At 42.2% G+C, this 25,309-nt stretch overlaps 1 protein-coding gene across 1 annotated transcript in view; it reads left to right on the top strand.

Moving 5' to 3' along the window:
• The window catches only part of LOC146798410 (uncharacterized), a 492,519-nt gene that overhangs the window by 452,881 nt on the left and 14,329 nt on the right, over positions 1-25,309 (top strand). The window contains exon 13 of the mRNA XM_085625670.1: positions 11,091-11,241. Coding sequence (XP_085481796.1) covers positions 11,091-11,241 — 151 coding nt within the window. The remainder of the gene's footprint in view (positions 1-11,090; positions 11,242-25,309) is intronic.

Raw genomic sequence — 25,309 nt, 5'->3', positions numbered from 1 at the left:
CACATATCTAATGCGAAGAGCTGGCGGCATCATACTGAAATTGCAACAATTAAACACAGGCAATTGGCCGGTGCAATTAGCTCAGAGCATAGAAAATCCCTGACCAAACCTGTAAAACCTGTTTTACAGGTTTATGAAGCAAAAGCTCTGGGTTCTGTACTCTATGGCGCAGAGCTGTGGGGTTTTGAGAAGATGGCTGCTCTCCAATCTTCAGAGAATAAATTTCTTAGGGGCATAACAGGTGTTCCCAAAAGCACTCCACTGTTGCCCCTCAAGTATGATTTGGGCAGAAGAGCCATTTTAGATTTGGCGCGGCTTCGCCCAATATTGTACTGGCGCAGGCTATGGACAACTCCTGCGCTTTCTCACTATGCAGGAGGTTTTTTAGATATTATAAGAACCGATGTCCATCATAAAATTGGTTGGTTAAAAGCGCTTAGGGCATCCCTGCTTGAGCTCGGTTTGAGCACACTTTGGGAAGATCCTGCAGGTTCTACCTTCCCTTCTAAAAGTACACTTAAGACTATCTATTGGGAGATGATCGCCCAGCGGCATTGGAGTAGCTCCAGCACTGGTAACATGACCGGAGAGTTCCTAGAGGCCAAGATGTATCCTCATCTTGAACCTTACTGGGACATTATAACAAAGCCCAGAGACAGGAAGCTTCTCTTCCAATTGAGAGCAGGTGCACTCCCCCTCAGATCTTTGACATCAAAGTGGGAAGTGGGATCTAGCGATGTCTGTCCTGTCTGCGGTACTAACAAAGAAACCATCGGTCATTTTTTATTCTCCTGTAAAGCTTATGCTTTACCAAGGCGTATATGGCTGTCCCCGATGTGCAAAAATATAGGAACCACCAGTAGCACTGTAGCTTTACGTATTATATGCACCAGTACATTGACCTGGATTTCGGTTGCCATTGCAAAATATCTAGGATGGGCGTGGATGATTAGACTGAGACTGCTAGTCACTTGACTATTCTCTTGAACAGGGAGAGACTGCTAGTCTTTCGACTATTCTCCCCCTTGCTATTTTTGGCATTTTATTACTTGTACTCTGTTTTTAAAATTATTGTTAATCAATTCTTTCTGTTTTTAATAATCAACATCCACTGTTATTAATGCGGAATGTTTTACCCAGGGTCTCAAACAAGTCTAATTGGTTGAAGTTAACAAACAACACCTGTCGCTAATCGACTATAATGTTTCCTTCACGGACATAATCAAGTCAGAATTTGTTTATGTATGTATGTATCAAACTATACTGAATTTTATCGTTTTTTAACTCATTTTATGAAATGTTTTATTGTAAATTGTACTTTGCTTTTATGAATAATATTCGAATAAAGCATACTTTGACTGACTGACTGATTATGTAAATTATGTAATCAATTCATTTTAAAGCTAAGTTTTAGGTGCAGGTTGTGGGGTTTGTAGGGGAACAGGGTGGGAAGTAAATCAGCTATAATATTAAGAATAATTAATTTTTACTATGAATAATTATTCCATTGATAGTTATGTAAATTGTGTCATTAATTTATTCTTTAAGTTATGTTTTAGGAGCAGGTTGTGGGGTTTGTAGGGCTACAAGGTGGGAAGTAAATTAATTATAATTAATTAATGTTTATTCATTATTCAATTGATAATTATGTAAATTATGTAATTATTAATACTTGTTTGTTATGTTTTAGGTGTTGGTCGTGGGGTTTGTATGGGTAAAGGATAATTATGTAAATTGTGTAATTAAAATATTTTGTAAGTTATATTTCAGGTGTAGGTTGTTGCCTTTGTAGGGGTAAAGGGTGGGAAGCTAATTAAACTAATTAATTAGTTAATTATTATGACCTGTCTAATTGATCACTAATTATGTAAATTGTGTTATTATTATTTATTTGATACATTTTAGGTGTGGGTTGTTGGATATTTAGGGGTATAGGGTAGGAAGTGACTTAAGAAATAGGTTTTGATAATTATTCATTTGTTCACAATTATTTAATTGATAATTATGGAAATTATGAAATGATCATATTTATTAAGTTATATTTGCTTTATATTTTAAATTACATTTTAATTGTTAGCTGTTTTGATTGTGAGAATAATGTGGTATTTTATTGAAATTAATATTATTTTTGTTTAATTGACAATAATTATATAAAAATGTATCTATGTAATTTGTCTAATTTTTGTTCAAAACTTATACATATCATTTTACAATTTAAATATTTGTATTTTCTGTTGGTTTAATAGAGTTATTAAAATATGTTATTTGTTTGAAGTGGATTACTGTCTCTCTAATGTTGCACCAACTGCAGTGGGAATAGTACATTTTACCCGTTCTGAGTCTAACGCTTTCCCTACTGCTGCACAGACAGTAGTGGGAATAGTAAAGATTACCCCTCCTGAGTCCAACACTTTCACTACTGTTGCATAGACTGGAGCAGGAATGGTACATTTTACCCCTCCTGCGTCCAACGCTTTCCCTACTGTTGCACCGACTGGAATGGGAATAGTAAACTTTACCCCTCCTGAGTGCAACACTTTCCCTTCCATTAGCACAGTCTGGAGTTGGAACAGTAAATTTAACTCCTCCTGAGTTTAACACTTTCCCTATTGTTGCACAGACTGGAGTGGGAATAGTATAATTTGCCCCTTCTCAGTCCAACAGTTTCCCTACTGTTGCACCAACTGGACTGGGAATAGTAAATGTTACCCCTCCAGAATCCAATGCTTTCCCTACTGTTTCACCCAGGGGAGTGGAAATAGTAAATTATACCCACCCTGAATCCAATGATTTCCCTACTGTTGCACATATTGGTTGGGAACAATACATTTTACCCCTCCTCAGTCCAACGCTTTCCCTACTGTTGCACAGACTGGAGTATGAATAGTAAGTTTAACCCCTCCTGAGTTTAATACTTTCTCTACTGTTGTATAAATTGGAGTGGGGATAGAATATTTATATAGTTTAATTCCTTTTATTATTAATGTATATATATATATATATATATATATATATATATATATATATATATATATATATATATATATATATATATATATATAAAATATTATGTGTGTCTATATTTAAATTTATATTTTATATATATAAATTCATGTAGTTTTTATATTTTTAGTCAAACATATCTTTATATATTGTTTACTTTTCATGTATAGTTAAAATGGAAATATTTTTTCAAAAACTGCAGTTTATTTGTTGTACTTTTTAATTTATTATATATATATATATATATATACATATGTGTGTATATTTTTATACATATATATATATATCAAAAATGATAAAATGTACAACACATAGACTGCAATTTTTTATATTGATATATTTGTTTTTTATATTATATTTATAATTATACCTATATATGTATATATAATTGTTATATTGGTAAATGTAAAAATTAGTATGAAATTTTAAGTTAGATTTTTTTTAATAGTTTCACATTATATATGTGTATATAAACATACACACTATGATATATAAGTTTTGTGTGTTTGTATAAATTAGTAAACATTTATATCTATTTTATAATATTAAGAAAAATATTTAATTTGCAAATATATAGATGTTATATGTTAAAATACTTAGGTTTTAATTATTTAAACTACATATATAGCGAAAAATTATATTGTATATATTTTTTGATATTAGTGTAAAGCAATATTTAAAAAATATATATTTTCGCACTTACCATTATATGTATAGAAAAACAATATTTTTGTGATCAATATTTTTAACACAATATTTTGGTATCACAATTTTTATGGTTTCAATATTGTGTCAGTGAACCCTCACTGGACTTTTGATTGGGGGTTAACGGGATCCTCTCAACAATCTTGCAGTAGGTGGGTCTGGAAACAAATGTAGCCGAGGCAATAAAAGCAAGGCTGGACTGTGGAAGATGCAAAGGTATGGCGTTTTTTTATAGCAATGCACATGAACCTTAATCCTGTTCCTAACTGCTGATATGTTTTACAGATAGTAGAACAGAGACAGTGTTTATCCTCTTTCTTAGTTTACTAAACCTCCCTTGTCACTGAAGAGCAAAGAAGGACCATCAATTTAAGATCAATTTGTTGTTTTCATTCCCGTTGAAGTCTTGTTGGTGTGATAGATTTGCCAGTCAGACCCTCACAATGGCTATTTGACCTGATATCCAAGTTCCAAAAAGCGTCTATTGTCCGACCATCAAATGCCCTTCAACTAACAAGAAACACTCAGGAAAACTCCAAAATTAAAAAATGAATATAAATGAAACTCATTAATTTTTCGGGCTGGATAGCCTAAAGAAATTTGGAGAACCGATTGAGTAATAAAGAAATTTTTTCAAAGGTTTCCAGCACTGCTTTGATGTATACTTCAAAACAATTTGAGGGTAAAGGAAAGTCAGTTCACAAAACCCACACCGCAGTCAAGTTATATCCCTGCACATTACCCTTTACCCGTTTTGAGCTGTAAAGAAGAAGCAAGATATCTTTGCCTTTTTTTTTTCGATATTGAATTTCCATATGTCTGGTTACACTTTTGCAAGGGTTAGGTAACAAATAGAAAAGACAGACTTCCTGTATCTACCAAGATCCGAGGATGCCAGACTCATGGTAGTGCAGCAGTTTTGGTCCAGCCACCTGTGCAACGGCGGTTCGACTGCCCCATTAAGACTAAGGCGGTCAGACCTCCATGGGACTGCTGCTGCTGCCTGGTAAAAGCCATTCCTTGGCTTTGGCGCGGTGGTCCTGAGGTCGCAATATGCTTGACGGGACCACCGCAGTCTCGCCAAGCACATTATGAGTTTCCTCTCTGACACGGTTTTCATGGTACTACCACCTCCATGACAACCATTGCGGATAGGAAACCTAGTATATCACACCATGTGGATGCACGTGTGCCTGCACACCAGTTCCTGCATGGCATGGACTTTACAGTCCTTGCCATGCAGGAACTGTTTTTGGCATTCCCATTGCGGTGCCCATTTTCAGAGGCACAGCCGTAGGAATCCCAAAAACCAGACGGCCAGACAGTAGGATACTCCTAATCTGACGGGCAGCCTTACCATGGGTTTGGTGGAGCGGGAGCGTGGTGGTGGTGTACTGCCTGCTCCCGTTGCACCAAAAGTTATAATCGGGCCCTGAGGACCGCCAGGCCACCATCAGACTGGTGGTCTTCAGATTGTCAGACTCTGGCCCTATGAACCTAAGCCCCAAGAATTTTTAATTTATTTATTTAACTTTTTTAGTGTCTATTTCCTCACTAAACCTAGAAGAAGTACCTAGCTAGGTGATAGATATTCTTGACTTTTCATTCTAAGGCCTTTACTAAAGCTCTTTACTGACACACACATGTATTGTACAGCTGGGTACCTGGAAGACATAAGTCTAGCTATAATCACCCTACTGTTGGCTCCCTGCAGAGGAGGATTGTGGTGTTGATAGACCTACGTTTACAACAAATGAGGCAAAGGCTGTAGGTAATGTTGCATATAGTTATTTCCAAAATCTTGTCGACGTTAAAGGTGCTAGTGTAAAATCACTGACACCTTAAGTTCTTAGCATTATGATAAAGTATCCTTTAGGTCCTTCTGATGCTTTGCTCTTATTGAATATCAGCTGATGGGTCTCTTCATTGTTACCCAGACATTCCAGAATCAAATTCTTGTCTTCTTCGTAAGACATAGCCCTCGTTAAGATTTAATTGAGTCGTAACGATTTGCAATTTTGAGTTACGTACTTTACGATTGTAAGTATTTTCCCGAATATGTGTTATTTGAATTTCATCATATCATTGTTGTAGTGTTGTTGTCGTAACGCTTTAAAAAATAGGAACAGGATTTTTCAAGAAATTTACGATCGTTGATTGTAGTTTGAGGACAATGTTCAATTTCCATGACAACGCGGCATTTCTCATTATGGCTACATGGTGGCATAAGGAACCAAAAAAATAAATGTCACTTCGGTGCCATGCTAAAACAATGCTATGCCTGCCGTGTTTCAATGTTAAGCAATAGAAAACAGATGAAAGATGTCTGTAAATTACAGCTACTTTTGCAACTCACAGTTGTAAAAGCACTTCCAAAAACTATTGCTTACTCAAATTAGAAGTAGAGGTTAAAAAACGTCATAATGTAATAAAATATCTGTTTTAGCATAGTAGCATCACTTCCAACTCTAACCGATCTAAAAATTGCTCAAGTATTCGATAACATATACAAAAGTGTCTATATTTGAAATGAGCATCTCTCTGGCACTTTTGCCAGTGTATAATTTCTTCCTGAGGTTGTAGGTGGTGAGCACTGGTGCTCAATTTGGGGACCAAACATATTTTTCAAAATCAGACTTTGACCCAGAGTAAGTAAGTGAAAGGCATACAGTAGATAACAAAGGAGGAAGGGAAAGATAGGAAAGCAGTAACAAAGGGAGAAAGCAGGGATGAAAAAGAACCTGCAAGAACGAGTTAAAGAGGCCGGAAGTATAGAAAGGCTTGAGATGGAATCAAGGCCTTCTAAGAACATCTTGGGCTTCCTGCTCTGTTTTTTTAGGTCTCGCCTGATGTAGGCTGCGCACATGCGCAGTCTCGCTGGCGAGATTTAATGATTTTATGGTGTTTCTGTAAAGGACATTAAGCCCGCCCCTCTTTTCCATTGGCCGACGTCACCGTTTATGCTAAACGGTGGCCAGCCATTGGAAAAGAGGTGTTAGATACGTTTTTGCTTGGCTTTCTGAGCCGTCCCATTTGGACGGGCTCGTCTGCCTTCCTTCTGCCGTGAAAGCTTTCTTATCTTTATGGGGCCATGTGTTTCAAAACACATGGCCCCATAAAGACAAGAAAGGTTTCACGGCAGAAGGAAGTAAAAGCGGAACGTGCTTGTTTTGTGGTGGCGTTTAGCTAAGGTGAGAGCTGCTTCCAGAATATCTTCCTTCCTTCCCTCCCTCCCCATCTCCCGAGTTACGCTCCACTGCATTGCAAGCCTGTGCCTTTTCTGGTTTAATTTTACCTCCGTGCAATGTCACTGAATTTCTCCACATCGTAATTACCCGCTTTGCTTCTGATCAGCATAGCTGGCCTCGAGCCACGTCTCATAGCATAATTGCACAGTCACCAGTTTCAATGTTAGCTCCACCACTCTGTTCATATCGTTGTGAAACTTGTTCTTACTTTGCTGATTTCAAACGTTCCTCTCTCCAGATGCCACTGATGTCGTCTTTTTATCCCTCCGTTTTCCATTTTGCAATCACTATTCTCATAAGCCAATGACAGGGGTCCACCTCCAGCCATCCGGCTGAGTGTTGCTTCTCACAGAATAGTGGGTTGCCCTATAAGGAGTGAGCACGGCCCTCATTTCAGCTGCTGAGCCAATATCATCACTTCGTGTAGAACCGGTCCAATTTGAGGCCACCATCTCACTTTGCAACCTCTATTTAGCAAACACCTCAAAACCCCCCATTACCATCAATATATTGTTATAGCGTGCACCTGTCCATTTGGCTATCCCTACAACTGTAAAATCTTTAATGGGCCTCCAATCTATAACCAGTATTTCAACAAGAACCCGATGGACCTACTGCTGGATTCATTGGTGGTACATGTGCTTTGAGGATCATATTTTCGTTCACAGTTTTGCACTTCGGAAAGACAAGAGGCACAGATTGAAGTTGTAATAAGTTTATTACAGAAGCCAATCGAAAACCCCCACTCCTGTCAAAGCCCTTTACTGAGTTGCGTACCCAGCTTTACACTCACCCTTTCCAAGATCCCAGACTTGCGTAACTGCTCACTGAAGTGCTGTAGCATTTTGTCTGGCCAACGAGACAGACCCCAGACGCAGCCCCCACTACCCATTTATTTGGGTTGCGAGTTCTGATGAGCGAAGAAGCAAGTAAATCTAGCTAGTGGTCGAGGTGCTTCCTTGTAACATGAGGTGGACATCTCATGCAGGACTTTCTGTTCGAGATTTACCAGGCCCTTACCAACAGCAGCTTTTAATCCAACTTCAATGAACACCTCGTCTCATCTCGCCAGCCAAATTATGGCTGCCCTTTCTCACAAAGCCTCTAAAAATATTTCAGTCATTTAGTTACATATTTTACCATTGCACGATTTTTGAAGATGGCTACCTCCTGCCATCATTCTTGTTTTTTCTGGGCCTGCGATAACATTAAATTACCCTTTCTGGCTAAGCAAGTTAAACCTCCAAGAGAAGTAAAAATGCAGTCTTCCAGTACCTACTCTGGCCCCAGTGCTGTCTGTGCATTTCAGGCTTTCTCTCTCCCCACTCAGTAATAAAGATCTGCACGTTTCAGCTGTCCATGTTTTTCTATCTGTTCACTTCCGGGTAGTCCGTTGGTGAAGGGCTTGGTGACTGCCACAGATGGCTCTGGTGTCCAGCAAGCCACAGACTGACAAACTGGCTCACGTTTGGCCTCCGCTGAAGCGTGTGTCCAGTTGTGTGCATCATGCCACCCTGCATACGGCTCAGTGATCTTTTATGCAAATGAATGTTGAACTGTGATTGAATGATTTGGGAAGGACTAAGATGGGCCGCAAGGATGACCACCTGTCCTTTATAATACCGGGGCTTCTCGTTAACTGCATCCATGCATTTGTTCAGCTGTCACGGTGCTTCATGCTGACATCTCCTCCTCTGTATCTGCTTTTCCCCACGGCGCCCAGTTCACTCTCCACGCAGACATATCTTGACAACGCGCATGCGTGGGCCAGCCTTGAAAAAGGCGTTTTCCGCTGTGCACTGGTTTCTGCTCTGCACTGTTTGCTAAGAGGTTACTGTGTTTCTCTGTGTCTATTTACACTCGGTGCTCTCATGCTGTTTTACAGCCGATATCTCCATTGTTGTAGTGGGGGACGACTTTTTAAAATGCAAGGCACATGGCAATGTGATTGGCTGTAATGAAATCCCGTTTCCGAAAACCGATGCGAGTGCAAGCACGCTCAGAGGTGTATTATGTGTCATCAGGCTGTGTGCACTACCAGGCAGTGTGCTCATTGCACATAGTGCTCGCACATCACACAGAAAAGAACCCGTACAAGGAGAGATCTCAAGTGCTTATCTGGCGCAGCTAAGGGCTCTGGGAGCCGTCCCTGCTACATTGACACACACTGGAAACCGACTGTCCTTACTGCAGTGGCAGCACACTGCTAGCTGTAATTATTAGTCAAACCAGATTTGCATCAGGTCACGCTTCTGATATTACATGTGAAGCTTGTATCATGACTGTAACATTAGGTTGGAAGCAGCCCCCCCTGCAGTGATGACGTGTTAGCGTCTCTTACCTCTTTGACTGCACTGTTTCTTTACAATGTGACCTGCACCAGAGTGTGTCCATACTGCAGTGACCGCGCAAAGGAGCTAGCCTTTAATGCAGTGACGTCACACCGGGTGCTAGTAACCCACACTGGGTGCTAGTCTTACCCCAGAAATATTATACTGGGAGCTAGCTTTCACTGCATTACGAGCACACTGCCAGCTGCGCTCACTCCAAGCCCATCACACTGCGCACATGATGTTGCCCCTTACTGCAGGGACGTCACACCGAGAGCTGCACTTACTCCAGTCCATCACACTGAGAGCCCCTGCTGTAGTCTCCGGACAGTGGCAGCGGTCTTTACTTTAGTGACGGCTTCATGTGTGCTATTACTGCAGTCACTGCCCACAGGATGCTGTCTCTTACTGCATCACACTGGGCGCGCCTACTGTTGCATCAGTGCCACACTGTGAGCGGTCTTCACTGCACTGTAATTACCCTTTTCTGCCCACCCTGCAGTGAACTGATGCCCTCTCACGCCGGTGACACCTCACTTGAGAGTTTTGGTCACTGTGGAGAGAGACAAGACGGTGTTCTACGCTACTCCCACCCCAGCAATACCCAGAGCATCTCCCTGTGACACCTGCAGCGAGGATAGCCTCCAGCGAGCCCTCCCCTCACCGGACCCTCGTGATCTCCCTCGGGCACATCTCCCCCCTCCCCTCAGCAGCACTCTGTCCCAGTGCACGTCACTTCTGCCGACCTCTGCGGATCTTCACCTCTGCTGGTCTGCACATCTCCTCTGGGTGCCAAGTGCCCCTTCTTTACCTTTTTCCCCAGAGTAGATCTCACCCTCTGATTCATCTCCCTAGTAGATTTCGCTCCTGCAGATTCCCTCACAGGGCACCTCACCCATGGAGATCTGTCGCAGTTTGTTTTTACTGCTGTGATTAGTGGGTGATACTGTTACCACTTTAACAGCGCACAGTTTACTGACCGGAAAGAAAGAGAAAATGGGCCCTCTAGGGTCCGAACGCAAGGCCCGTTAATAATAGCACAAAGGTATCACTAGCGGATTCATTTTGATTGTTTATTACAGTTTTTCTTTTTTGTGTGATTTATTGCAGGTTTATTCTTGAGAATAATTAGTTTGCATTTGAAAGGAAATCCTCCTTCTACTGTCACTACATCTTCCCTCCTTCTCCCCTTCTGCCTTGTTCTTTCTTGTTCTCTTCTGCTTGCCAATCCTTCTTGGCTTCAGGGTGGCTTCTGCCTCTGGGTCACTATGGATACAGTTTCCATTGGTGAATCTTTCTGTCATAAAATAGGCATTCTGGGTGTTGTCGCACTGCTTCACTCTTATTGTGCTAATTAAACTAACGTACCTGAAAAGAATGATTTATAGTGAAAAGTTCGGTATTGGAGGCAGTGTCCGTAAGGACAAGGAGCGAGGTGGCACCCCCTCCTTGGCTTGGAAGAATTGCTGCAACAGAACACTGCGCTTGCCACAGTTTTGTATGTTTGCAGGTTTTCAAAACACATAAATAAAAAGCATTGTCATTTACAATGCCAATTGCTCAAACTCTCGCAAATGCGAGACCTATTGCATTGCAAATGCTTGTTATACTAATTTAAGTCTGATTGGCTACAGTTGCTATGTCTTCCTGCTTCTCCTGCACGCTCATGCCCACCTCAAGATGGTAAGTCGTATAGCAGTCGGTCGCCGCTTGCTCTCTTGCGCATGTGCCTTGAGTTTTTGTTTTGAATCAACAGTAGCTGCTGCTAAATTTCTACTTGTGTCCATGCCTCTTCTGTTCTCAGGAATATTTGAAGGACTGTGACCCTAACCTGTGCCCTGCTGGTTCAACCTGCAAAAGCAAAGGGGGCAGCTACATCTGCACTTGTCCCAGTGGCTCCGCGAGCAATGACTGCTGGAAATTACAAAAACCCTGCCCAGATGGAGACTGTTCAGGTATGTGACCAATGGTCAAGAATTGTGTCTGTCCTCGATGGGTCACCCCAAAATTATCATCTGCTTTAACTACTATATGTCAGAACATCGAGTGTTAATTCTGTACTACAAAAATATCATGGGCAGAATATAAAGTAGCACAGTATTGAGAAGGTGTTCATATATGTATATATATCTATAACCATGTCTATATCTATAAATTCACTGAAAAAATCAAGGGTTATGGGGACGTTATAGTTAGGCTTAGATTTCACTCATACAAAACCATTGAAATTCAGAAGTTATAGTTACCTGAGGTAACTATAACTTACACCACCGAAATGCACTGCTTATGACATCCCCTACATCACTCATGACATTGTCAGTGACATCACTCATGACATCATCCAGTGAATGATAGTGTTTTATAAGGGTTTATGAGTGGTAAACATATATAATAAGCTACTACACATGTTTAATCAGTATACTAGGTGCACTACTAATGAGTAAAACTACACTTAACATATATTATATGACTGGCTGTGTCTGTCCGTGTGTGAGTGGGTGTTTGAGTGGCTATATGGGTGTGTGAGTAGCTGTATGGGTCTATAAGTGAGTGTGTGACTAGCTGTGTGGGTGGGCGAGTGACTGTGTGAGTAGCTGAATTGGTGAGTGAGTGGGTGTGTAAGTGGCTGTATATGTGAGTGAGTGGCTCTTTGATTAGGGGTTGGGTTAAGTGATTGGTGTGTGAGTGGCTGCATGGGTGAGTGAGTTGATGTGTGAGTGATTGTATGGATGTGTGAATCTATATGTAATTGGTTGTGGGTGTGTGAGTGGGTGTGTGAGTGCTTGTATAGATGAGTGAGTGGCTGTGTTGAAAGGCTGTGTGGATGAGTGAGTGGATGTGTGAGAGGCTGTATAGGTGAATAAGTGGGTGTGTGGTAGCTGTATGGGTGAGTATTTGGCTGTATGAGTGGCTGTGTGGGTAAGTGACTAGTTGTATTAGTAGCTGTATGGGTGAGTGGTTGTGCGAGTGGCTGTATGAGTGAGTGAGTGGGTATGTGAGTGGCTCTATTGATGAGTGAGTGGTTGTGTGAGCACTTGTATGGGTCTGTGAATGGTTTGTGAGTGGTTGTTTTGGTGAGTAAGTGGGGGTATGAGAGGTTGTATTGGGGTGTGAGTGGGTGTATGAGTGGTTCTGTCGATGATGTCATCTGTGATGTCACTGACCATTTTATGAGTGATGTAATATGTGAGGTCATAAGCAGTACATTGTGGGGGCGTAAGTTATAGTTAGCTCAGGTAACTATAACTGCTGAAGTTCTATGATTTTGTACGGGTGTAATCTGAGCCTAACTATAAGGCCACTGTAACCTTTGTTTTATAAGTGAATATCTAAGGTTTTTTAAATTCAATTTCCTAACTAATAACATCCCTGTAACCTTTGTTTTTTTCAGTGAATTTCTGTTTTTTAATGTTATTTCCTAACTGTAACCTTTGAAAGTGTGTGTGTGAGTGAGTGCATGAGTGTCTCAGTGGTTGCATGAGTGTCTAAGTGGGTGTTTCAGTTGGTGCATGAGTGTCTGAGTGGGTTTGAGAGTGTCTGAATGGGTTTGTGAGTGCCTCCATGAGTGTGTGTCAGTCAGTCTGTGAGTGAGTGTATGAGTGTATAAGCAAGTCTGTGAGTGGGTGTGTCATTCTCTGAATGGGTGTGTGAGTGGGTGTGTGAGTCTCTGAGTGGGCTTGTGAATCGGTGCATGAGTCTCTAAGTAGGTCTAAGAGTGGGTGAAAGAAAGTATGAGTGATTCTGTAAGTGGGTGCATGAGTATCTGGGTCTGAGAGTGGGCATACGTGTCTCATGTTGTCTATGAGTAGGTACATGAGTGTCTGAATGAGTCTGTGAGTGGCTTTGAGAGTGTCTGAGTTGTTCTGTGAATGGGTGCATAAGTACTGAGTGGGTTCTGCTCGTTCTCTTCTTGTTTTCTGCCTTCGTTCTGCTTGTTTCTGACCTCTATTTTGCCACTTTCTGCTTGTTTCTGACCTCTATTTTGCCTCTTTCTACTCGTTTCTGACCTCTATTTTCCCTTTCTTTGCTTGTTGCTAGCCTTTATTATGCCTTTCTGCTCGTTGCTGACCTCTATTTTGCTACTTTCTGCTCGTTTCTTACCTTTATCTTGCCTCTTTCTGCTCATATCTGACCTTTATTATGCCTCTTTCTGTTAGTTTCTCACCTTTATATTGCCTCTTTCTGCTCTTTGCTGACCTTTATTCAGCATCTTTCTGCTTGTTTCTCACCTTTATTTTGCCTCTTGCTTCTCTTCTCAGAACCGTGGGGGAGTCTCAAGATTTTTGGCCTTTATTCTTGCCCTCTCTGCTCGTTTCTTTCAATCACTCTGCCTCTTTCTGCTCGCTTTTCACCTTTATCTGGGCTCTTTTTGCTCATTGCTGACCTTTATTCTGCCTCTTTCTGTTCATTTGCGACCTTTATTCTGCCTCTTTCTGCTCGTTTCTCACCTTGATTTTGCCTCTTTCTGCTTGCTGCTGACCTTTATTCTGCATCTTTCTGCTTGTTTCTCTCCTTTATTTTGCCACTTCCTTCTCTTTTCCCCTGAAATTCAGGGGACCCTCAAGACCCCCGCTGTCCCTTGTGGCTCCCCGCCTCCTGCTCCATTGCTCTTATAGACAGAGAGCTGCTAAACATGCAGTTCTTGGTCTGTGATGGCAATCTTTTAATCTGTTTCCCTGCCAGAAACAGACAAAACCTCAGATTCCAGCAAACAAGAGCATTTTGTCCTGGAAGCAAAGTGCTTGCTCTGACTTGGCAGGAGCTGTCAAAGCTCCTGCCAATTCACAGCAAAAAGCGATGTCCCAGGGGTAGACACCCTGGGACATAGCAGGAGCCGGTCCTGGTAGATGGCAGTCACCAGGGCCATTTATGGCTCCAGGAAGGGAGCTACGGGCCCCCCTGCTTTGTAGTAGAAAGACTGTCCCCGGGGCCATTTATGTCCTGGGAGTGAGGCCGCACAGCCCCCCACCCCTGTTTAAAATGTTAATTTGGCCGCAGGGAGATGGTAGTCCCTGAAGCCCAGGAGAGTCCATGTGGCCCCCCCATGACTTTTAATTTAGCCCTGGGAAGGTGGTGATCCCCAGGGCTTTACCCCGCTCCAGGAGCGAGGTCTATAGGACCCCCTCCAAATTTAAAATAAAGCCCCAGGGAGGTGGTCACTGGGGCTCAAAAAAGCCCATTGAGCTGGATCTGCACGGCCCCCCTCCATTATAGCATAGAAGCCCCGTTATGGTGATGGTCCCTGGGGCTTTATTGACCCACAGGAGGGGGGCCCTACGAGCCCCCCTTTCTTTTTTAAATCCTGTATGCCCCTGGGACCTGATCCACCCAGGGGCGAAACAGTAGAGAAGCACGGATCCAACGCGACTTCTAACTAAAAATCCCCCAAAATGCTTTTTTTGCCATGCGGTGTCCAGGGAGACCCCTAGGACCAGAGCTAGGTGGGTCAGGGTATTCCTACCCTGCCCCCTTTTTTTAATAAATGTTTTTACAGGGACTTGGCTGAAGCCGAGTCCCAAGATGGCTGCCAACACTACCTGGTTGAAGTGTTAGTAGCCAATTACGTTTTAGCACAAGCTGCTTACTCCCTGCTCAAACGCCATGGATTCTCTAATCTGCTGTTTATCCAGACTCTTATTTACTCCTGCTCGCACCTCACATGTTGATCCTAGATGAAAGAAATCTGCCTAAAATCTTGTATGACAGAAGTGGCATTGACAATGTCAGCAGTTTGATGAGAAAGCCTCAGCAGCATGCCTGACTGGAAATTTTAACAGGTTAACCAGTGGGCTCCTTTTATCAGAATCCAAGAGCTAGCAAAAGTAACATGATATGTTCTTTGACATCCACTGTCCTCACAAGAAGTGATGTCACAAGAACGTTGAGCCTGATGCCACCGTGGGACTTTTATTTTACATTCTTTATTGAAACTTTAAGCTACTGTATGTTTATAAACTGTGATTGATAAAAGTCACATTTTTTGTTGCTGTAGTACTGTGAAATCTGACACCTAACTTGGTTCAGTGACGTTGGGCTGGTACTGAACCACTAGGCCTATCCGATGTAATTCAAGGCACTTGGGGTTCATGGATGCTGAAATCTGAAGGGGTAAAGCCTATTTTGAAAAAATGTGATACCTTCGGTCACAGAGATTGTGCAGTGGCATAGCTTAGCCAGTGAAATTCAGGAGATGTGCATCTCACATTTTCCAACTCAAAAACCAGGGCGCCACATGGTGAATGTGTGAGGAGACAAGTTTTAGGATGGACTATTCCCATAAAAAGCAAGATCAGTACCAATTTGCATTACGTCAGCTCATTTATAATTTGGTGGGTTGGTATTCTGTTGCAATCAGGATTGACTATCCTGTCCCCAGCCTGATTTGGAGTCAGGCAGATTTCAAGTTTTACGCTGACTGATTAAAATTACCTCTATATGTGTAAAACTTCCTTTGAATGTCTGATAGAATAGGAGCCATTGGAAGTAAGCCATCTGATCGTCCGCCCAATTTAGAGTGGCTTCTTTTTCTGTCCGTCAAGCTAATAAAAAAAGAAAAATTATCCCTACGCAATAGAAGAAAACTGGTGTGGAGGTAAATAGTTTTTTTTTTTAATTTCAAACACAAATTTGTGATTTGGGAGTCTGTTTTCGAAAAATACAAAAACTTTAGAAAAGTTTGACAGCCAGTCATATTTGATGGAGCCATCTGTTAAACTTTTCCTACATTGACAGGACCCTCCATGATTGTGGCTCCTGAGGATGTATAGAGCTGTGTGCTGGCATATATAACTAAGTTTTGCTGATGGAGTAAAAGCAATAAAGTCCTCCACCACCCTGTCTGCCTGTACTCCATCTGCTAAATCTTAAATCAGGCTCTCTGTCCAAAGGGGCATATTGGGTGGTAAACAATGTTTTGGAATGCTAACTCAAGGAATTGCTAGTGGTTAGTCTATTTGCAAGTGTTCTTAAAATCTCCTTTTGGGTGTTTGCTTGCTAGTACTTTGCCTGGAAACCTGAGACACTCGTAGCTTTCCAAGTCTACATCTGCCAATATTTGTGAATGTCAAAAAGTAGTACATTTACATCTATTCAAGGAGTAAGGGTGCAGATTTGCTACTTTTTTGGTAAACCAGTCACTAAGGCCCATATTTACAAAGAAGTGTTGCAGCACAGCAAGCAAAGTTGCTGTGATGTGCTGCGTCACCTGAAGAGAGCAGAACTGCACCATGTCTTCAAAGAATGTCAGAGTTCGCTCTTTCGATGTGCTGTCACACTTGGGCTACCTAGCACCAATGCAGGCACCCTTGCACCATAGTGGTCAGGATAATCTGTATGGAGGAAGGAATGCAGCACACATGCAAAGAGGAAATAACCTGGAGGAATAAAGATATTTTCCCTTGTTACACCAGCCTCAGTCAGGCGTACCATTTTTAGCAAATCCATGTCTACAACTCTTTGTAAATATGGTTTTTCGTCATATTCCATGGGTGGATGCACAGGCATGCCTATGCACCGCTCATGGAACACCTATCTGATGCAAACTGAAACAAGGCAGTGAAATGCGCTGTGTTGGATACTTTTTCCTACAAAGCCACGTAATTAATACCAAAAAGGATTTTGCATCAGTGCAGTATTTAAAAATGCAAACCAGCCACAAAACAATATAAATCTGGCCCTAAATATGGTTATGTTTGTGACCCAAAACATAAATACACCAAAACTATTTTGGGAAATCAGGATGACAATCAAAACCGACACAGACAAATCAGACTCGATTCAGAGCCCTCTGACCCAAATTCCAAGCCAAAAATGTATATATTAAGGGATTGTCACTCCCCCAACAGCGCCCCTCCTGAGCTATGCTCCCAGGTTCATGGCTTTCATTCAACCTGATTATATAATGACATCGCCAAGGTGACCCCATATTATTTTCATGTCCCAGGCCATTCATTCCTACCTGTGAAACTCTCTTCCGGTACCAGAGAAGGTGCATAATCATTTCATTTCATAAGGCTTTATTCGGAACAAAAAAATAATGTCCATATAAGCACAAACATAAAAAATTATTTACAATACCATACAGAATATCACAATAAGTAACATATAACTAAAATGGTGAACATGTAATACAGGCGGGGGAGAGAATAAATACTTAAAAACTCATACTTTTCCTGACATTGATTGCTTTTAGTAAAAATGTTGCGGTAAAAAAACAAATATCAGGATGATGTAAATTAAAAAGCAGTTTAAAAGAATCAAACACTGTCCTGACACCAAATTTTACAAAGATAGGCTTTAAAAAAGCTACACGAAAATTTCTATACAGTGGACACAACAGAAGAAAGTGCATCGTGCTTTGTACTGACAAATTGTCACACGGACAGGATCCGGCGGGCTGCTTATTTATAAAAGGAAATGCGACCAATTTATGAACAATCCCCATCCTCAATCTAGTTAAAACAAACCTATGAGAGACTCTGGTCACCTGGGTTAAATACGGTTGATAACCCTTCAATTCATTCATAGTGTTATATTGCACACAGGTTGATAAAGTACCATTATTGCAAATCAGATTCTCTGTTTTGCACTGCAAAAAGATAAGCTTCATTTCTGCCTTTGAAATTACTGAGGCCCCATATCTGTCAGCTTTGATATCAATACCATAGATCTCCTGAAAGCTATTAACAATATAATTGATCCATGGGATCTTAAAATAGTTATCGGTAGTAAGACAGTCATTGATGATTGCTCTGTTTAATGACGTTTCTTCTTTCAACCAAATTGACCACCACAACAATAATGTCCTTAGGAGAATCAGATCATTTAAAAAAGGGATACCAAGTTCTTTGTGAACTAAATCGTTAGAGACAGATTTGGGTAAATTCAGCAATATTTTCAAAAAGACATTCTCCTCCACCTGTAAACACCCAGCCGGGGCGAAGCCCCAGATCCCCGCCCCGTAAAGGGCGGTGGAAAGGCATCGTGACTGAAAGATCTTGAGCATGTCACTAATCCGTTTATCCCCAAGTTTAGTGGCAAAAGTAAACACACCGTTAGAGCTTCTAACCATCTTAGCTCTAACACTGGTGTGCTCACTGGCCCAACTACCATTCTTGGAGAAAATGATTCCAAGATAACTAAAGTTATCCACTTGTTTGACCCTATATTGATCAATATAGTAAGAGTGGGTTTTACTCTTCCCCGGGCCACACCCCATGGTATAAGTTTTAGATTTATTAATCACTAGTTTTCCCGATGAAATAAACTGAGAAAACCTATCTATCAAGCTTTGAAGACCTATCGGGGTCCTGGATAATAAAACGGCATCATCCGCATAGAGTAAAACCGGAACATAGGTGTCATTAACTTTAGGGGCATCGGCCACTACTGATTGTAAAACAGAGTCCACATCATTGATAAAAAGAGTAAAAAGCAGGGGGGCAAGGACACAACCCTGTCTTATTCCCCGCCCAATCCGGAATTTGGCTGTACACTCCCCATTGGTACCATACCGTACGCTAGTACGGAGTTTTTCATAAAGCCGGGCCAAAAAAAAGATAATGCCCTCAGGGGCCCCCATTTCGAGCAGCTTGGCCCAGAGAATAGCATGATCTACTAGATCGAAGGCGCTACTTAAATCTGCAAAGCAGAGATAAATAAAACCCTTCCTGGCCTGGGTATATTTCCCAATCAGAAGTTCTAGATTCAGGCATTGCTCGATAGTCCCACGGCCTTTTCTAAACCCATACTGGGAATTTGCCAAAATGCCATTATTTTCTGCCCATTCTTCTAGTCTAACTAAGAGTACCCTACTCATTATCTTTACAGAGGAATCCAGCAGGGAAATGGGACGATAATTCTTCACCTCCCCCGATCACCTTTCTTAAAGATAGGTATTATAATTGATTCCTCCCAGCTTGGGGGTACCCCACAGCAAACTGCAGCGTTAAAAACTTTAGCCAGCATAGGACCCCATACCTCTGGCACTAGCTTGTAAACATCGATAGGGACCCCATCGGGGCCCTGTGCCTTTCCACCTTTGCTGGCACCAATACTGTCAAAAACCTCCTTGGTGCTAATATCCAGGGGCACAATAGGCCAACAGTCATTTTGGTTAGCCAAAACATTGTCTGAATCGAAGATAGTTGAAAAATGGGAGATCCATGAGTCCATACTGACCATAGAGGTTAGTTCCGGAACCTTCACATCTTTTAGAAAAGGGCAATTTACCGTGGCCCAAAATAAAGTACAATCTTTCTGTTCAGCGGCCTGTGTCAATTTATCCCAGGCCTCGTGTTGTAATTCTAGCTTCCTGCGCTGGAATGTATTCTTATAGTTAAATCTTAGCTGAGACACCTGTTCCCTGATTCTTGGTTTTAAAGCAAGTGCATCTTTAAGCTCTTTCAGAGCACAGGTGCAGGCATGATCAAACCATCCCTTGTGTTGTTTAGACTTGTACTCAGTTGATTTAGTAAATTTTAGATCTATGATGGAGTTAATACAGATAAAATATTGAACAGAATCAGCATTGACATCAGCCTGCTAGAGGATCGCAACAATTTCTGAAAGGCAGCTATAAATAATAGAATTTGATGTCATAACCGCTTTGTCACCATTCCATCTTAACCTTGTACCATTGGGTCTATGTGGTTCGATATTATCTATGATCCCTGATATGGGTACGGGTTTCTTATTCCACCAAACAAACTCTACAACAATACAGTTATGGTCGCTAAGCATGATGTCCACAACCTTTGGTGTATAACTCCAAGGGACAAGACTAGACGAAAAACGAATAAAATCAATTACAGTATTTGCTCCCCTCCCTGTAAATGTCGGGATACTTTCCCATAGATCATTCTTTTCGGTGACCAATATTTCCATATCAAGGGCCGCTAGGAGATGGTTCAAGGAATCCCCATACTTGTTGTGAGGAAAATGAACATCCACATCCCCAAACCGGTTAGTGAACCCACACAAATATTGATTAGAGAGGGGACAGACTGCAGTGTTAAAATCTCCCGCCAAAATAAATTCAAAAACAACATTAGAGCCATCGATGATATCATCAAGTGCATTTCTCAGTGCATCTACCACCAAGTGCCTAGTGCTGTCAAAAATATTATTATAAAAATTAATAAGACGAATGTTTCTACCTTCCTTCTCACATAACCATAAAATCTGTGAGTTGGCCCCCACAACAATATGTTTTTTAACCGTGATAGATTTGAATGGAAATCAGGACTAAAAACCCTCCCTTTGCTCTACCAGAATTAGATGCAATAGCAGGTGACTGATAGGAAACAAACCCATTGTATCCCAGGAATTTTTTGCACCATGTTTCTTGGAAACAGCAAATATCAAAAAGATTAACAAATTCAGACCACCCCAGGCTATCTTCTTTAGAAGCTAAGCCTGCAACATTCCAACTGACAAGGAAGCTACTCATAAACCCAGAGGGAGATTCAATACCTTCAACCTGGGGAGATATGCTGAGACTCAAGCTATGATTGGCCGTAGCGGGGACAAATCCTTTTGCCCCCACGGCATCAACTGCAATGCTAGTTGATGGACAAAAGTCAGGAGGAATATTCACATAACCTGGTGGCCCGGAGGTGTATCCCTCAGACACTGCATCACAGCATACTACCCCATCTTCGCAATACGCCTCATCAGAAACCAGTCAGTCGTTACAATCCAACCCGCTGAAGCATTGATACCGATTGGATGTAGCCACCTCAAACCCGCTGGGCACATAGTGGGTACTGCCACCACCCCCTTTCAAAACATTAGATGGTTTATTAATAACATGTTGGTAAAAAAAAACCAGCGGTTTGAGTAAAATTCTCTGGTCGTTCAAGGGTCGGGAGGTGGCTCTAAGCAAAGTGGTAGTAGCTAATAGTGGATTGTTAAAATTGATGATCACACAGTTCCCATTAATACTTTTGGGAGAGTTTCCTATCCAATTAACTCTAGTCGTAGTTATGATATGGTCAGACTGTGCTACTGGATAACCACACTCTCTATTGAGCCAGGCCACCGTTTTATTTTTAAGGGATTTGTGAGATTCTAGATTATTACGAGACCCGGTGTCCAGAAGTGGAGGGACATTGGTAAGCACCACCACATATGGCGCACATTCCGGAGGTAAGTGTGGTGTAGAGTAGTCATTACTTTTAGGTTTAGAAATGATATTCCCTGGTTTGTCCACTACCATAGATTTTAATGAAGAACTTTGGCCCACCGTAGAATTAAATACGTCGACGGTATTAGGACATAATCCCCCGTTGGGGAATTTAGAAGTATTTGGCTCAGAAACGTTAGCCTTTAACGGATCCTCTATGGTATCCTTTGTTCCTGTATGTGTTTTTAAAAGACCACCCAGCCTCTTAATTTCCTCAGAAAGGGTATCAAGTCTATCCATAAGAGGCGTGATAAAATTATCAAGCTTCTTATCAATAATACTAATCAGAAATTCCAACTGCTTAGGGTCTAGTTTAATTTGGGTATTATTGGTTTCTAAACCTGGATCACTGATAGCACTCCTAGTGGGGGGGTCCGAACTATTTTTGTTTTGATGTTTCCCCCCCCCGTTTTGCGATGGTTGACCTCGCACCTCCCTTCCCTGATCTTAATACTCTCTGCGTTCTCAGGGCCGGAGAGCGTGGAGCTATTGGTGCTAAAGGCAAATCTGGCACGGTCAGGATAGGATCTAGTACTGCATTATTTACCGTTATAGAGGGAGTAAGGCATTCATTATTATCACTACCAACCCCTAACAAGGAGGGGAATGAAGTGGACGAATTGGGGGAGATAAGAGGGGGGCCGACGAACACCCCCGACCCAAAGAAAGTCGGCGCTCTTTGTTAATTTTGTCGACTACTTTCACAAGGTAGTTGTCAAGCGTGGCTATATTGGAACGTCCATTATCTTTGTTAACTGTAGACATGGTTGGCTCACAGAAAATACGACACAAATCAATATAAAATATACAACTAAAAAAGCCTTATGCAAAATCAATCATAGTTCCTCAATGAAAGTTAAAAGATTAATACAGCCTTCATTCCAAATACAACCTGGTAAATACAAACACAATAAGCCCAGGGGTAAGTGGCCAAGAACGTCTCAAAGGGGCAATGAAACAGAGTGTAACCCAGCCCAGCCTCGGCCAGCCCTGGACGGCCACAGACGGCCAGCCCTTTGCCCGGGCTTAGCCCGGCGATGTCCGCGCGCGTCCCGCGACGCGGAGGGAGCCTCTCCTTTTTGTGCGCCTCTGGGCGCGAAGGTAGGCGGAAGTCAGGTGGTGGTGGCGCTAAGCCTGCTGGGAGCTGTAGTCTCCCCCGACTGCGGCCGTGAACTCCGTCGGCGGCAGGGGGAGACCCAGTGAATGCTGCCAAGAATCAGGTAGGTGTGAGTGTCAGCGCCCGTTTCCGCTCGAAAGTGCCCCCGCTCCACCGAGGGAGCCTCTCCTTTTTGTGCGCCTCCGGGCGCGAAGGTAGGCGGAAGTCAGGTGGTGGTGGCGCTAAGCCTGCTGGGAGCTGTAGTCTCCCCCGACTGCGGCCGTGAACTCCGTCGGCGGCAGGGGAGACCGTCAGCGTGTGCGTCCCAGTGAATGCTGCCAAGAATCAGGTAGGTGTGAGTGTCAGCGCCCGTCTCCGCTCGAAAGTGCATAATCACTTTAAGAACATTTAGAAGTCTAAAGTGATGATTCACTGACTTACTCATAAACCAGGAAGCTGAATGCCTCTGTTTTGCACTGGTTTTTACGCAGGTAGCCTCCCAGGGTTCAATTCATAGCAGCACATTTGGGATAATACATAGCTTTTGCATCCTGAACAGATTCTATGCTTAGCCAAGACAGGAGCTTGAAAGCCGCCATAGCGTTGATTGCGCCTGCCCCCCCAGAAATTGGTTGGTAAAGTCAACTAATTTGCCCCCAGGATTCTGCCGCTGAATGATGCTGGTTTTTACCCTTGTTCTTGTTACACATGGTATTTGCCGTGGGCCTCTTTTTCCATTATATCATGCAGGAAGGTGATTCATTTATGCCTGTGATGGTAGGATTTGGGCACCGGCACTCCTTTTTAGGGACCAGCACTTCATTTTCAGGGACCAGCACTTCATTTTCATCATCTTACTTTGCTCCAGAGTCAAAGAGAGAGAAAGAGTGGAGCAAGGAGGAGGAAGAGAAAGAAAAAGAAATGAAAGAAAGCGAAGATGAAAAAGAAAGAGCCTGTAAGAGTGAACTAAGGATGCAGGAAGGGTAGGGTGATGCAAGAAACGTGCATAAGGGGGAATTAAGAGTAGGCACCCTTGGCGTTCATCAGTATCAGTGATGGGCTCCAAACAAAAACGTTTGATCCCTGTAAGGGCTTTTTTATACATACTAAACATTGACGAAAGAGCATAGCAATCCTACTAGCTGGTAATCTGGAGACAACCCGACATATAGCACTGCTGCCCACTAGAGGACGCTCTCACACCTCCAAAATGATACACAAAGCTGCTAAGTGGTTCATGCTTAAAATTCACTATAGAAGATTTTCTGCTGGATCCAAATAATATGATCACCAATTGGGCGATCACAAATATTCGCAAAACTCAAACAAGTAAGGGCTAAGCATCACGGGAGCAAAGTTCACCATATTATTGGTGGGACCAAAGACATATGAGGTGTTCCATTAAGGCGAGATAATAAGTGTAGCCTCGTGGATGTTTATTACTCGGGCCCCATGGCTCGTGGAAAGGGGCCTGGCCCCAGCATTTTGGATCTAGAAGGGCCATGGGCGAGTCGAGATGATGAATTTGTTGCAGGCCACAAATAAGAAACTTAATTTGGAAGAACTGCTGTTTTAAAACTGACAGCATTGGTCCAATTTTGGCACGTTCATGAAGTGAAACTTCCATATGTTAAGTAAAGGGTCTGATTGATAGAAGCATTTGTGGTGATGTCATACAGTCAGTGGACTTAGTGGAATTACTCTGTCATATAGAATGTCAGCTATGGTTTTGTTCTGACTGTATGAAGAGTGACAGTTACTTTTGACTTCGCCCTGGTCCGCTTTTGGGACGGCTCTCTTTGCTGTTAAATAAACCTCATTGAAGAAATCCAAGCTGCGTGTCCCCATCTTTTCATTGGCGACAGGAGATGAATCCGATATAGTCTTGTGACATTGCGTGACCACATTTTTTTTTTTTTTAAATTGGACCGAAGGTATTTTCAAGTCTCACTACCAACATCTCAGCCAACATCACTGTGAGTACGTGTTTCATTCATTATTGGATTAATAAAGCATCTCGTCGAGGCAATATCCTAAAAGAAATAAGATAAGAGAGCCGTACCCCTCCCCCCCCCCCACCCAGGTTGTTCTGCATGCGGAGGTATAGGGAATAAGGTAGGGGGTAAGACCATTTCCCGTGTCTAGTGACCTCTGGGCACAGCTGCAGGAGGTGTCCATGTTGGCACTAGCAGCAGGGTAGCAGTTGATGGCAAGTGCACAGGCCTTGTCCTCTGCACAGTGCCCACTAAGTATGAGCCATGTCCGGGGATTGCCAGAGTATCTTGGCTGCAGGACATCCATGAAGTGTACTTGCTGTGTAGTTGATGGCGCTGTGCTTTCATTACTAACCATAAATTGTGAGCGGCACTGTGTTTTTTAGGTTTTGGATCAGAAGTAAAATCCACGTTCAGCAATGGTTTAAAAGGCCCATATTTCACAGCACTGATGTCATACTAACGCATTATTTATTTCCCATTATTTGTAGAAATGTCATTATCAATTAGTAATAAGGCCAGAAAATAGTGCATTTTTACCAAGTTAGCCTCTCGGATAACGCATTCTTTCACTGCACTCAGTCCATCGGCTGTAAGTTTCCACAGAGCCTGTATTACTCACGATTATCTTCACTTTTTCAGTTTATTTTTCGATCACGTATCAGAAACTGTTGGTACACAGTTTTAAGATCGAACTTTGATTACAACTGCTCAATTATTGCAATTCAAACAAAGCTCATAGAGTCCAT

Source organism: Triturus cristatus, chromosome 9 (genome assembly GCF_964204655.1).
Source record: "Triturus cristatus chromosome 9, aTriCri1.1, whole genome shotgun sequence".
Lineage (NCBI taxonomy): Eukaryota > Metazoa > Chordata > Amphibia > Caudata > Salamandridae > Triturus > Triturus cristatus.
This window is presented reverse-complemented; position numbering and strand designations above follow the sequence as displayed.